The 15,392-nt window shown below is 47.5% G+C and overlaps 1 protein-coding gene across 6 annotated transcripts in view; it reads right to left on the reverse strand.

The window, feature by feature from the left end:
• Positions 1 to 269: 269 nt before the first annotated feature.
• SEC31B (SEC31 homolog B, COPII coat complex component) overlaps positions 270 to 15,392 on the reverse strand; it is a 38,819-nt gene continuing 23,696 nt past the window's right edge. For 4 of the 6 annotated variants that reach the window (XM_041461093.1, XM_041461094.1, XM_041461092.1 and 1 more), the window contains exons 20-27: positions 14,545 to 14,758; positions 13,839 to 14,162; positions 12,774 to 12,812; positions 9,876 to 9,931; positions 8,493 to 8,639; positions 7,954 to 8,070; positions 6,485 to 6,556; positions 270 to 5,955 (exon numbers count right to left, since the gene is read on the reverse strand). In XM_041461093.1, coding sequence (XP_041317027.1) covers positions 5,776 to 5,955; positions 6,485 to 6,556; positions 7,954 to 8,070; positions 8,493 to 8,639; positions 9,876 to 9,931; positions 12,774 to 12,812; positions 13,839 to 14,162; positions 14,545 to 14,758 — 1,149 coding nt within the window. In that variant the 3' untranslated portion in view covers positions 270 to 5,775. The remainder of the gene's footprint in view (positions 5,956 to 6,484; positions 6,557 to 7,953; positions 8,071 to 8,492; positions 8,640 to 9,875; positions 9,932 to 12,773; positions 12,813 to 13,838; positions 14,163 to 14,544; positions 14,759 to 15,392) is intronic. The other 2 variants (XM_041461096.1, XM_041461097.1) reach the window with 2 other exon arrangements.

Raw genomic sequence — 15,392 nt, forward strand, 5'->3', positions numbered from 1 at the left:
TTTTTACATGCTTTCTATATATCTTCCAAGTCTCCAGGTCTGGTCTCCCTTTTTAGGCCAGCATTCCTATCAAAGCCACTGACTGATGCCATAAAGATGCCCTAACACTTCTCCACTACCTCCTTCCTCCCAAATCGCTCCCAGTGAGGAGCTGCCAAGCTGAGCCTACTCCCCATGTCCTGGTGTACTTGCCAAGCACTCTTACCCTGTCAGCTAACTAACTAAACACTTCTTCCTAGTCTGAGAAAATAATGTCAGTTACTATTTAATGGTGGTGTAAATAGGAAAGTGAAGCACTTTGAAGTTTAATTTATTGCACAGTTACTGTGATGTATACATAACAGTTTTTCCTCTACCACTTATTGTATATATTCTATAGGCTAAGCAAGCAGCAGGAAGATTTGGTTGATGCATCTCTGTTCCCTTGCTGAGGCTAGGGGAGGGAGGTAAGAAGCTACCAGCTGCAGGATTTGGGGAAGCTCACTGCACCATCACAGCAATCTTCCTCTGTGCTGCAATAAGATCGCCTACTTTGCTGATTGAAGTGTCCTTTAGCCAGACAAGAAGCCAGCAGAGCTGTTACTGGCCATTAGAGCCATCTTGTAGCCAATATTTGTAAACCAATAGCCAATGCAATAAATCAGTAGCCAAGTGCTTGCAAAATGCTGTTGTGTCTAAGTGGCTGGGTGTTCTTTCGTCCCATTTTGCATGTGTATGTAGAAATTTAAGTGTCCTGGAGGTTAAAACACACTGCTTACCCATCTGAGCCCAGGAAGATCTAGCCAGTTCCAGCCAGCACAATCTCAACTCCTACCACGAGGGGAAAGGATGTGCTCTCTCCTGAGCTTGCCTGAGGATGCATCCAACTGCAATGCAACTGCCAGGAGGAAACGGGGTGGGAGGGCAGCAGGCAGGGCCCAGTGCCCACTACATCATAGATATATTAAAGACACTCAGCAGCCTGCATTTGTCTTCATTATCAATTAGTCCCTTGATTCTAAGACTACCTCACAGGGATCAGGAATTTGGACCTAGGGTCTCATGAGAGCAAGAGCATTCTGGTCAAGCAAGAATCTGGCCTTTCAAAAATTGCAACAAACCTTGGCCCATTCTCAGGGAAAACTGAAACACTTCCACTTCACACACAAACCACCACTGTTTGCACAGAAGCTCTTACTAGCCAGTGACCCTGCTGAAGGTCTCTTGCGTCCCCAGCAGCAGCTCCCCCATGTCCCTGTGGTTGGCCAGGAAAGGAAAGAGGAAGCAAGAGCCTCTCAGCCACCAGGGAAAGCTCCAGCATGGGCCTCTCTTTTCCTGCTGGCTCTCCCAGTTCCACAGTCAGCTGGAAAAGCTGCAGAAGCCGCTTCCCTCTTCCTCCCACTCGCACTCCATCCGTCCCCTGCTGACACTGCTGCCCCACAGTGCTGCCCGCGAAGGCCGTGGCACAGCCGCTGCCGAAGGGGACATGTGGGGCACTCAGTGAGAGCCCCGCCGCCACACGCTGCTTCCGCCGGGAAACGGCGACACCGCAGCTGCAGAATGTGCTGACCTCAGCAGCGGGTCCCCCCTCCCGGCGCACGGAGCCCGCAGCGGTAAAGGCCCTGCTGCCATTGTGGGCAGGATTGGATGCTTCCATGTATTCATTTCGGTTTAATGAAGGCGCATTCCTCAGAGGAGAAATATTTACATTCAGCTTCCCAGGTGGTCACCTTCGCCCAGATGACACACAAACAGGCAGCCCCCCGCTCCCTTTTCCAATCCGAGCCTCTTTAGAGGGCTCGGGAGGAGGGGGGGCTGCTGGGGGAGCAGAATAGAGAAGGGAACAAAATGCTAATAAATCAGCCAGCCAGCCCTTTTCCCCTCCCCTCAGTGGAGTCAATGGAAAGTGTCATTTCACATGCTAATCCCCCTCCGATCTCTTTACAACACCTTTTCCGAAAAGTGTTTGGGAAAAGTCCTTGTGGCCCGTTTACAGCTCCCCGCCGTTTCAGATTCCTTCTTGTCTAAGGCCGCGGCCCCGGTGTGGGTCTCTCCCTCCAGCAGGGCTCCTTACAAAAAACATCTCAACAAAGACTTTGGAGTTCATCAGCCTCCCACTGAAATTCACAGCTGCTGAACAAACTAATCCCCTCTCTTGGCCTTTCTTCCTTTCAATGGGTTCTTGGCTTCAAAGACACTTTGGGAAAGGACTTTGTGGGGACTCACACTGCTCCCTCAATAGAAGTTAGTGCAAGCATTATCTTCAGAGCAAGTGGCTTTACAAACAAATACTGCCTAACAATCTCTGCCCCTCCAGCTCCCCCAAACACACACAAGCCTAGCCTGCAGACATGATGTTATCTGCTACGGGATTAGAGCTCTGTTCTCTGTGCCCAGGGATCCTTTCCTGCTGCCCCCTTCCCCCCCAAATTCTTTGTCAACCCAAAGGCCTTCTCACCCAACTGAAAATGCTTTCTCTGGTGCCCGGTTGTTGTGAAGCCATGTGCCCACACGGGAGGGGGCAATGCTCACTGCCCTGGGATACTGCCAGCCAGCAGAGATGGTGCTATAAACGGAGGAGCACTTTCCAGCGGGGTTTGAAAGGTAATATACCACACCAGGGCTGCAGAGACAGGGCCTCTGCCCCCAGCCTCTCCAAGACTTTCAAGCGACTCATCTCACTTCCCCCTCTGCTTGCTTTCAAAGCAAAGAGCTTCAGGGATGGTGCTTACAGGGGTAAACATGAAGCAAGACAGAGCAACAGAGGGGCAGGTGTGAAGAACTCACATCAAAGGCAGGATAAACAGCCAGTCTCTGCACAAGTACCCGGTAGCAGCAGCTATGCGTGCTGGAGGGAACTAATGTCATATGTATCTGAGAGATACGTGGAAAATCTGTGATTATTTCTCAGCAGTAGAAGTGGCCTGAGTTAAAGAGAGCAAAGGGCTGGAGTGCAAAGTGTACCATAACTGAATCCAAAAAGGCAGAATCTAAGAAATGCCAGGCTTGTTAAGTGATCTCAGAAACCTGGGACTTCCCTTATACACTCATTAAACAAATGTATGCCACCGGAGCTACCTGTGTGATAACACCATTCTGATGCTGCGTCAGTGTTACCTTTGAAAATCAGCTTTGCTTGTTCCTGCTGGGGGACAGCTATTAGCCAAGCTGTTTGCTAACTGCTCCAGACCAAAAGCTCTTCAAGACTCCTTCACACTGGGTGTTTGCCTCTGCCAGCAGCAGAACTACAAAAGGCTTGTTTTCCTTGAATGCATGTGTTGTGTCCCTAACACCCGCAACTCTCAGAAACCCTGGGCCCTTCTCAGCAACAGCCCTTCAAATTTTTACCATTCAAACAATCTTTTCAAACCTTTGCTTCCTCCCAAGTCCTCCAACCTTGGGCCGTGTAATACAGTCTTCATATTTCAGAGTTTCATGTGTGCTGACTGGAAGGGTTGTCCATACATACTAGCTAGCTGACAGAAAAAAAAATTACATCAGAATTTCTTTCTTTTGTAAGAAAGAAGTTTGATTCCCCCACCTTTATCTCAGTACTATGTTTCCATTTAGCCCTTCTTACATCCTTAAAAGATTAAATGAAATCAGCCAACAGATTCCTAAGTTATTAACTAATGATAAGAACTGACAATTCAAGGGTATAAATTTTCACACAGGTCCAATCCTTATCCTAGTTCAAGCTGCATGGCTTCAGTGGTGTAACATTTATTTCCAATGGGAGACAATGTCATCAAGGGCTCTCTGTTTACTTACTGACATACTTCCAGCTCTTTATGTCAAGTGCAAAATCTCAAACACGGCTGAGATTCCCCAAGAGAACCTGAGTTTAGGGCCTTCTTGTGTCTGATGCAGATGAACAGTCACAACTGGTGCAGGTGATCTGGAGATCAGTGCTCTGACCCTGCAGCCTTAGAGAGGGCATAAGACCTGAGGTCTCAGCACACCAGGATGGATGCCACCCATAGCAGCAGAGCCCAAAATCTGGTTTGCCCCACACGGTTCTCAGCTGCCCCCTCTGTGGGTGGCCATGCAGACTGAGGAAGTCCCATGCAGCCAGAGGTAGCAAGCCTCTGAAAAAAAAGCATCACAAAACACAGCTTTTATTTCACTGTTCTGTAATTTCTCAGTGCATCAAACCGCAGCAATAGAAACAACACAGCAGCAACAAGGAGGCACTTTGACCTGGAAAGGAGTGAATGAGACATGTCCTCTTCCTCCCTTCTCTGATTCTCCTCCCTCCTAAGTCTCATGGTAGACTAGGTTGATTTGTGTATGTCACTGAACTGCAGGCCCACGATAGCATTATCACTCAAGCAGCAAGCAGAGCAAATAGGGGCTGGCTGCATCCAAATCTTGGGAATAAGCCTTGCTCTCGGCTATGGATCAATGATTATGCTGCCTGGTTAGTAAGAAGGATGTTGAGAGAGCAGGCAAAGAGGGAGGAAGGGAGGGAAATAAACACACACAAAGATGTGCCCTAAAATCCCATCTACCTTCCCAGACTTCTTCCTCAGGACAGATATGCTTCATTCATCTACTTCCAGAGGAATTGCCACAGTGATGACAAGTCTCAGCACAATCCATACCTTCAAGTCCTGACAAGATCACCTCCTGCAGCGTATTCCTACCACCAGAGTGCCAATGGGCCTTTGAGAACTACCTTTGCATGTATCTGTAACTGTAGGTAGTATGAATGCACCATACCTGTAGCAATGAGCTGTCTCTCCCTGCTCAAGTCTGGGCTGGGCAGGGTAGCTCAAGGGAAATCTTTATGGGACTTAAACAATCCCTGCTGCTCTTAAAGTCCCTAGGCCATCTGAAAAACCTGAAGTAGGAAGCCTGTCGATAATACCAGTAGGTAAAAGTCCAGCAGTGCTTAAGTAAAAGAAGTGAAAAAGGCCAGGAGCCAGAAAGGGCAGCTTTTAGCCCCAAGACAGGATGCAACTGGCTCTGGGGAGAAGTGCACAGAGCGCAACCTGCCTACATTCCTGAATGGGAGAGTCCCAGGAACTGGAAAGGAAATCATCCCTGGATCTGAAACATTATGGGCTTGAGCCTGCAGATGATGGGGGAAAAGATATAAAGGAAAGTGGATAGAGGGTAAACAGGAGACTTGACTTTTAAAAACAAGAGAGCTGGGTAAAGAAGAAAGAGAACCAAAGCTGGCCTTGAGTAGACTAGTAGTTAGTCCCAGCTGTAGCAGGATATGGGTGCAGAGGGGTGAAAGGGTGAGTCAAGGATGAGAATGAAGAGAAAGAAGGAGCCAGGAGAAATCCTTGCTGCAGCCCAGCAGAGTGAGGACACACCAGCCTAGGTTCCCAAAGCAGCCCAGCTACCACTGAGGAAGTTTACTCTGCAGCAGGGAATAGAGCTTGAGGCTGTTCTGTGGTGGTGCTGCAGGTACCAGCCCTGTTTGTTTCCTGAAAAGTAAAAAGCAATGTCAGCCTAAAAGGGAAAGATTTTCCCTTTTGTGCTGGAGATATAGGGAAGAAGAAGGATCCCTGTGCAACCTGGACAGCTGGAAATTGAGATCCCTGGGCTGAAAAGTGGCCTCAGACCAGTAAGAAAGAAGAGAGAAAAAACATTCTCCAGGAGCTGCAGGCACCAGTGGGCTGTCTGGAAAGTAGATGGGGCCAGGTGTGCTGGCTTAGCACAGTTCCAGGCACTGGCACAGACCTATTTCTCCAAAGTCAGAAGGAGAGTCCACAACCTGCAGCACATCAACAGGTGAGGCAGTCCACCAGCTCCTGGTGTGCACTGTTCCAGCTGCTCCACACTTTACACATTCAGCTTGCCTGCTATGGTCATGAGGACTTTCAGGATGGGCATGAAACCAGACACCTCACTGAAACTGCTGCTGCTCACAACTTGTGTGTGAACCAGGAGACCCTGTGGGTAGTTCTTAGCCTCAATGCATCGGGCAATTTCGTGGAGACCCATGAGGATGGTTGGAGAGAGCTGTGGAGAGGGAGAAGAAATGAGTCAGCATGTTCAGTGATATAACACAGGTCTCTCTCCCTCCACACCCTTCATTACTATTCTCCACTTCATCTTCACCAAACAGCACCTATACAGTCAAGCACTGGCAGGAAGGATAGCTGCTTCTCTCCTTGTTTTCCCAGACTACAAATGCCAGCTGGCATCAGCAACTGGCATCACTAACTTCCGAGTTTTCTAAGCTAGTTACACTATGTTCACACTTAACCACTCCCAACTGCCCCTTCCCATCTAGGATCTATGTGCCAGTATACTTCTGGAAGGGCAAAAGCACCTTTCAGATACCTCCTCAACTTTTCCTTACACTATGTCTGAGTTAAAGTTAAGAAAAAAGATACAAGGCAGGCTGGATTAATGGTCTTGGCACTCCCCTTGTTTTCCAAGAGAATATGTGCCAATTACATTGGTACAGACACCAAGACCCACAAGCCAGTGCCAAGGTGTGCTCAGGGACCCAGCAGGACCACAAGGAATGGTGGCATCTACTTACCGCCTGCTCGCGCAGCTTCTCATACAAACACTCCAGCCGCTGCAGCGCGTCCTCCAGCTTCCTTCGCGTTTTCTGAAGCAAAATAGGGATTGCTTGTCTGCCAGAGCTTCAAAGCCACCTCTCCAGAGCCAAAGTGCTCTCACTCAGTCCCTCCCTTCCTCTGTCTTTCCGCAGCACCTTACCATTCAGCTGCATCTCAGCCTCTGACAGCCAGGGTCTGTGATACAAGCCAGCCATGCCCTCACTCTGCACATATATATACATGTACATATATACACATTCTCTCCCCAACACAGAAAGATGGATTGCCCCTTTTCCCATCTCCCAGCTTAGGCATGCCTCCCTTCTGCCAGTATTTTCAGACCACAGGATAGACTGATGACTTTCAAACTGTGAAGAACATCCACTAGTTGACCCATGGGGTGTTCAGACAGCCTCACCCTGACTGGCCCAAGAAGAGTTTCTTCCTGGTCTTCTTAGGGAAAAGAGGGAATATCCTTCCCACTCTAGGTAACCACCAAGGAAAGTGTGTGAAGTGAGTACTGAAGCTCTGATGAGACTGACCTCATTAACCCCATCGTGAATAATCCACTCACAGATAATTTACTCCATGAACACAAATGGCTGGCTCTCGGAATAGGCCTGGAAGCCACAAGAGTTCAGGTGCCTTGCACTGCTGTACAGAGCCAGCTATTCAACCACCACCTGAGTTAAGTGCTTAAGCCTAAACCAGCAGGCCTTTCTGTTCATAGAGGGAACCTTTAGATTATACTGCAGAAATTGCTATGCTGCACTCTCAGAAAGCACAGAGCAAACACACTGAAGATGCTGCTCTAATTGCCCGACTCTGGCATAGCAGTCTGGGCTGTGTTCGCCCTAGCACCTATCAAACAGAGGTATTCTGGAAGGCTTCTTAGCAGCCCCAAGCCCTGGGAAGACTTAGAAACCTAACACAATGTTCAAACACTACTTTTCTGTTTCCAGACAGTCTGGCCTGACACATTCACCCAATGTGACATGTGCCAATAGCTTTTCAGGAACCAGGGTGGAGAAATTACATTTACTTGGACACAAAGATTGTTTGGCTTTCTCTTCCACCTGGATATCTCAGCCTTTTCCTCTAAGATCTAAAGATAGCTAGTAATACCAGCTCTGCAGGAACTGTCTGCAGATCAAGGCAGTGAAACTGAATTAGCTGAGTAAATTCTTCTACTTTCCGTAAAAGAAAGAGCCAGGAGGACAGAATCATTGCTCCAAGAAGGCAATGAGCAGCAGGGGATGAAAGTTAAAGAATGCATCTCAGTTCCCAAAGATGAACAAACCTGCAGCCTAAAGGAAGGAGGCAAATGGAGATTAACTTGGTTAGAGGGACAAGACTTTTCCTTTCTTTACCCAACCAAAAGAAGGAAGCATCAGTCAAACATCTATAAGGGAAAAAAAAGTCCAAGATCAGAGAAGGGAGGACTTACTGGATCAGTGGCAACAGCCGAGCAGCGTTGCACCAACCCTTCAAATGCAGTCTTCAAAGCCTGGTGCTCAGGGGGCAGCTCCTTCCTCTCAATGCTTTCCCTAGGTAGCTGGTGATACTGACAGAAAAAAAAAAATGCAGCTGAATGAATTCAGTAGGAGCATGAAAGGCTGGAACAGGTAGATTCCCCTCTTCAACCTAGAGAACAGAAAAAATTTCACCCCTTCACAAACCCAGAGAACATCTGGAAGCACAAAGTTAGGTTATCTTCAGACTGTGATACAGCTCCAGGTGTCTGTGAATTCTTAACTCCCAGCAGGCTGACAGCCTGCCTGGTCTCCCTTGCTCTCTCCCACCCATACCCAGGTGTCATTTTTCCAACCTGGCAATTCCTCTAATGCTCAGCAGAGATGACTTGTAGGGGCTAGGAAGCAGCATAAGCCCTCTGCAGCTGCCAAGTAGTAAGAACCTCAAAAGCTGAGTTGTTTTTCTCCTTGACAAGATGCTGGTGGCTAGGGAATGCCCCACTTTCCCTGGTACCTGTAGGCTGCCTTCCTTGGGTGCTCCTGGGGGTGACTGGCCAGATTCTTGCAACCTGGATAGCTGAGGATGGATCCCTTGGGGTTCAGCAGGCACACCCATTACTGGAGCTGTGATGGGGGCCAGAGGAGTAAATTTCTCAGGCAACTGTCAGCAAAGAAAGGAAAGAAAAAAAAAAAAAATCAAGAAAACCAAATCCAAGGAAGAAAGGTTGGTTGCTTCTCCACAGAAAAATTCAACATCCTTTCTAACTTGAAGAGTCTCCAGTTCTCAAGATGATGAAAGAACACATCCCTGTTCTTTCAGTCCCCTGACTCAGAGAATATGGCCCTTCCATCCTAGATGAACAGTCAAAGCGACAGCAAGAAAACCCCTCGGGAATTGTTCAATCAAACAGATCCGTTACCCCTGAGAGCACTGGTGCTCAGAAAGCCGCTTGGTCTCTGCAACGGCACGAGTCCTGAATGTAGAGATTAGCAGCAGTGAAGTGTCCAACTGAGCAAGTATTGGGGAAAATCCCACGACATGGGGGGAGATTCCTCTTGCAAACACTTCATCATGCCCCTGCTAAGCCAGAGAGTCATGACAGATTCTCTCCAACAGGGCTAGATCAAAAGGAGATGGCTTTAACAAGAGGCTAATCCTGTTGTAGTGAGCACAGCCTGAAGCAGGTTCCCAGCTATGCTGCCAGAAAAAAAGGGCGAGAAGTCTGTTCCAAGCTAAAGAAGAGGGGTGGGGGGTGGGAAGGATGCCAAAGAAGCTTCTCATCACACCTGCCAGCAGGCACCAGTGATAGAATCGGGGTACTGAGAGCATTTGTTGCAGAAGAGCTCAGCTCACAGGCCCTCCAGTGCAATCACGACAAGGCAGAAAGCTGCAGGACCAACACAGCAGGCAGCTCACAGCTACACCTGTCCCAACTTCTCTCAGCACAAGTGCCTTATCGTTTGGTATCAGCATCTGAGGAAAATCACTGAGGTCTCACTGTTCTGAGGGAAAATGCTGCCCCTAGCTGTCAGGTGTGAAGAGGATGTGACCTCCTCAGCTGCCATCAAAAAAATTGTGTAGGCAAGGGCATAAGATTAAATCTGTATTTTTAACAACAAATTATTGTAGGCAGCCTGGGAAGTACTGACAGAGGATGCAACATTAGAGCTGATAACCATATTACAAAACAGCCACCCTGCAGAACAGCATGTGACTTTGGATGGCAAAGAGTCAAGATTGCTTAGACTCCAGTCCTAGCCATGCAGTGCAGATGTAGACAGAGCAACAGGGATAGAGACCTGCAGAGTTTGACAGCAAGCATTTATAGGAATGTATCTGTCACATAGAATTCCCTGGCTAAAAGACAACCAACACATATTGTAGCTGAAAACTTACCTTTTTCTTTGGAAGGCCTCCTCTTCCACTAGAGGGATCACTCCAAGATTCCTGAGCTGCCAGGACAGAAGACAAGACACAAACCTCAGACTGTGAGAAGCTGGCTGCAGCAACAATCCATGCACTGTTTAGAACTTCCTTCAGGAGAAGGCCCTTTGGCTCCAATTCCCTTGTCGTTGCACCTTTAGACTGTTTCAGCTGAGGAATTTCAAACCCAGCTCACAGGCCCACGAGATACTCTTGCTTCCCCTTCCCTTTCTTAATTTCATTCTTTGTATCCTAGTGTGTGCACAGCCTTAATGAGGTTATGTCTGATCAGACTGAACTGGCACATATCCACTCCCACACAGGAAACTTTCTTTTTAACTACCTGAAGCTTTCTGGATTCTGTATAAGCTGCATAAATCAGCCTCAGAGTCAGGCCTGAACTTTGGTGGGGACCTGCATGTCCCCACCATGTCCCCTGTGCAGCTCACATTTCAGGAAGTTCTTGGGGTTCCCCAGAGAATCTGGCACTGTGGTAGCACAGCAACAGCTATGCTACAGGTGAGAGGGCTTCTCATCAGTACTCACAGGAATGCTCACGGTGGCAGTCCAACACAATACAGGCTGTTCTGATAAAGGCAGAAAGATTTAGGGGTGGGTTCACTTAAAAAATCATGTTCAGAACCAAAGCTTAGCAAAATTTGCTGACTGTCAAAGAGAAGGGAATAGACTTAACCAGTAAATGCTCTGGGAGCAGAAGGGTGTCTCAGCAGATGCTTCTGTAGTACTCTAACCTCACTCCAGGTAATTTAAAATCCATCAAACAACATGATATCAAAAGACTTGTGTCCACTCTTCATTCTGCAAAGGTCAATTTGCAACTACCTTATCTGCTGCTGTCCTGTAAAGGTACCTGCCTCTTTAGACAAAACCCCAGTATTAATCACCACAAGCCCATGAGACAGGAATAATCTGTGAGAAAACAGAGGAATTCTAAGGGGGCAATATCAGAATTGCTCGAGCTCAGAGCCACACTTAATGAGCTACTGATCCTGAACAGAGCTTTAAAAATCACAGGGTAAAGATGCAAAAGGTGCTTCATTACTTTAATTACCTTTATTATTAAAATTCTGGCAGCCTCTTTTTGCCCTCCCTTTTCCCATGATTTCAAGACTCGCTCTCTGATGAGTTTGGATCAGAAGTTTAATTAAGTTGGCACCTATTTCTAGCTTGGGGATTCTGTGCCCTAGAACTCGGCTGGCCCCCACTGAGTCTGTGGCCCAGCAGTCCTTGGCACTATTCCAACCCAGTGGCACTCTGTATCCTCACTGGAAATAGCTATTTAAATTGTACCACTTAAGCCAGGCACTTAATCATCAGACATGAGAGACAACAGACCCTAGTGCATTTTGCTGGGGTGAAATGCTATCTTCCCTATGCTACTTGTGAAATAGGATTTCTCACCATCCCTGAAAGGAGTGCCCCATGGCAGCAGTCTCTAGTAATGCCTGTCCTAGAAAAAACAAGACCATCAGAAGCTGGAATCAGGGATTATCCTGGCCAAAAAGGAGATGAGCCAACATGTTGCTGTCTTTCTCCCTGTCCCTGACACTCTCGGGAACTTGGGATTTTTGCAAGTGGACGTGTCTGTTCATTGTGTTAGTAATAATGTTCATGAGCTGTAGATACTGTGTTCAGGAATTTCCAAAGCAAGCCATTTTGGCCAGTCAGACTGAGTGATTTTACAGTCCATTTTCAGATTAAGAAAAATACAAATCAAAATCAGAACAATAATAGCAGGAAATAAAGCACTCTCAAGGAAGCCAGTTTGCACTGTTGAACCAAGCATGCCATACATTGCCTTTAAAACTGGGGACAAATGCTGCCAAGGAGAAGGGAATTTCTTAGTAGTGAATTCCTGAAGGCATCTTCAGCCTAAAGAAGTGCTTGAAATCCTTGTTGTGGAATCATCTTCCCTTAACAGGGAGAAACGGAGGTATTTTGTTTCTCTGCTGAAGGGACAACTCCCTCTCTGGAGTCCCACTCCACACAGCCAGACTGCTTGGGGATGTAAGGGCCTATAAGTACTTGGATTTCCTAAATAAAGCTGTGAGATTTGTGCCTGGTAGATTGTCCTGCCAAAGAGCAGCAATCAGAACACTGACAGACCACAGAGACATTGAGCCTTACCCCACTGACAATGTAAATTAGAATATGACTACCCTTTCAACACCAACGAATCCCAAGGAGAGAAATCAGTACAAAGTATCAGTCAGAAAACCCCTTGGATCCAAATTTTCCTCCAGAGTCAAACTAAAATTCAAAGCCAAACCTCACCCTTTAACTAAAGCCAAAAAGGATTTCCAGTTCCCCTTGGAAGAGAGCCCCCAAATTCTGCTTGAGAAGCTCTACTCCACCACTGCTTCTGCTGGGACTCCACCTCTTCCAAACCACAGGAGGAAAGCACAAGCAAAACCATGCACAAGGCTGGGAGAGTAACAGGGAGAGATGAATTACAAGCACTGGCCTGTTCCTCACCTAGAGAACCAAGACAGGAAAACTGTCTGCTTCCCTGTCCTGCTGGCCCAGCAACTGCCTGAAAAGACAGGGACTGAAAATGGTCTAATACCTCCACAACTGGAGGAAAATAGGAAGGTAGAAGGAGGACACCCTATTTTCTGTACCCAAACTCATGAGTAATAGCATAGTACTTTTATTTCACTTCCAATATCCCCAGCTGTCACTTACTAGTCCTCAGGACAGGTATGTTCCCTACCCTACAGCTCTCCAGGCATGCAAGGGAACAACAAACAGCAGTGAGCATGCACACGTGTACACACATCAAAACATGCATTTCACTGGGAGCAGCAACATTGTCTGCCCCACAGGTCTGGATGTTTCTCTGGGTACTACCTGCATGATCCGTGTGGGGATCTAGCCAAGGGAAGAAACCTGAAAATCAAGGCAGGGTGGAAAAGACATAATCACCAACAGCTTTAATTCAGTGAGTAATTTCACTGGACTACCATGCCAAAAAGCTTTTCAGGAAGGAATTTGTCCAGCTGTAGCTTAGAGCCTTTGGTGTGTAGTCCCCACAGACTTGACACAGTGGGATTTGCTACCCTTGGATAAACACAGGTCAGCAAAGGATTTCAGGTGAAGGCAAACATCACAGCCTCAGTTCCTTCACTCTCAGCATACGTGTGGTTTGGAGAAGCATCTACTCAAAATTCTGTGGATTGTCAGCTTTGTTGTTAGGGATTTCCACAGCCTGGCTAAGCCTGTCCCTTGAGACAGCAAACAGAGAATTAATAAACACCAGATATTCTGGGAAATAGAACAGAATTTCATGGGGAACTAGGTCCAACAACACTCTTTCTATTCATCATGCTAGCAAGGACTTCACACGATAGATTGGATTCAAACTGTAGACCCAAAGGGGTCTAAACACTGCAGAGAGGAATCCAGAAGTGATTCCCAGACAAGCCATTTATCACAACAGGAAGAAAATGGTAGCCCTAGAGCACAGCAGACAGAGGAATTTAATCCTGAAGCTAAATAAGGAGTATTTCATGGACAGGGAAGCTCTCCCACCATTTCAAATACACTTCTCATGTAAGTTGCAGAAGCGAGGGTGAGATGAGCAAACCTACTATCAGGCATTCCTTGGGAACCACCACCCTTTCCATCAGAGCAGATGCCTTTGGAGTAGATGACTATTCAGGGTGCACTAAGGACCTGAAGAGACATCATCTTGCAACCATAACCTGGGAGACAGAACAACTGAGCAGGCTGAAAGAAACTGTCACCATTGTTGTGTTCCACTACCACAGCAAGACTCAGCACTCTCTGCCTCTAAGGTTTGCCTCAACACCACATCCAGTCTTCATGGAGACAGACCAGACCTCAGAAGATCCATGTCCATTACACACTGCAAACCCCACCTGGGCTTGTCTGGGACACACAAGCAGTACTTACCTGTGGGAGGAGGAGGAATGGCTGCTGGCAGTGGTTTAGTAGACGGAGCTCCAGGACCTCCCTGAGGATAACCCATGTTCATGGGGCAGTTGAAAGGTGCTGAAGAGAAGTCTAGAGGAGACTGGCTTGCCACAGGGAGAGGACAAGCTGCAGGAAGCTGAGATGATGGGACTGAGGCTGGAGGGAAGAGGGCAGGTCTGGGTGGTGGAACACCAGGCGATGTCATGGGCATCAACTGTCCTGGCAGAGAGGGCTGGCTGGAGAAAGGAGCAGGACCAACAGGTCTAACTCCCACTGGTCCAAATGGCTGAGACTGTGACACAGCTACAGACAACAAAGACAGTGTATCAGCATCACTTGTTTCATGTGCCAACTACTCGTGACACTAGCCTTCTTGGTAGTAAGCCTTCCCTTCTTCAAGCCATATCCTTTAATATCCGTGCCCGCCTAGCCCAGGCTACATCAGTGAAACTGCCACCAAGCCAGCTGTGGCTTTTCCACACCTATATATGCTTAGTATCAGCACACATGCAGCAACAGTTACTACAACTAGATCTGTCAGAAGCACAGAGAAGCCTCTTAGACAGCTCACCTGTTCTTTGTCAGTACAATAGGCCTGTGAGGAAAAAACTAGAGCAGCCACCCACATTGAAGGCTTTAGTCTCAGAAAACCTAGAAATGGACACAACTATCAGACAATGCTTACCTGGCCCTGAGACAGTTGCTGGATTCAAGCCCAAGTTGTACTGTGGATATGGGTGCCCTCTGGAATAGACACTTGTTTGTGGACCCGTGCTAGCCTGGGGAGGGGCAATGTGGTGAGGTGTCACAGGCATTGCTGGCACTGGCTGAGGTGTGAAGAGGGAAGGCACTGAAGGCTGAGATGGTGCTGAAGGGGCAAACGATGATGGATAGCTGGGCTGCAATTAAAAAACAAAGAACTTGCAAATGGCCAACAGAGTCATATGCATACACAATACTAGCAGATGCAATTTCTATCCCTGTCACTTCTTAGGCAACAGAAGCTGCTGCTCTGCTGTTGGTGCCCTGGATGCACTCGATCAAAGGCCTTTCCCACCATGTAACTTGCTCAACAAGATGAGCACCACACTCTTCAGAGTATTCTCCAGCTCTCAAAAGGATTAGTCCTCAGGAGCAAGTTCCCATATAATGACTTCCTGAAAGCACAACCAGGAGGAAATAATGAAGGAACAATAATGGAATAATAGAGGTTGGAAGCCAAACTTTGTGAACAGTCTTCTTGTGCAAGAACTGAGGTGAAGCCATGAAGCCATACTACACTAATTTTACTAAGATATCACAGTACGACGAGCATAGAAAATGACCCCAGCCCCTTTCACCCTAAGATTTGAGATCTCAGTGGATCACTACACTTGTAACATTCTCCTCCAGGGACTGCATGTAGGACAGGGTTTTGTGAGAAGATGCCAGACAGCTGACTTTTGGATTGTCACGGAGCTTGCATTTGCTCCAGTGAAGGACATCATTGAGGAGTTCCTCAGTGTCTGCAGGTTATGTCATCTCATATTACTT

Source organism: Pyrgilauda ruficollis, unplaced genomic scaffold (assembly GCF_017590135.1).
Source record: "Pyrgilauda ruficollis isolate IOZ18807 unplaced genomic scaffold, ASM1759013v1 scaffold15, whole genome shotgun sequence".
In the NCBI taxonomy this organism is placed as follows: domain Eukaryota; kingdom Metazoa; phylum Chordata; class Aves; order Passeriformes; family Passeridae; genus Pyrgilauda; species Pyrgilauda ruficollis.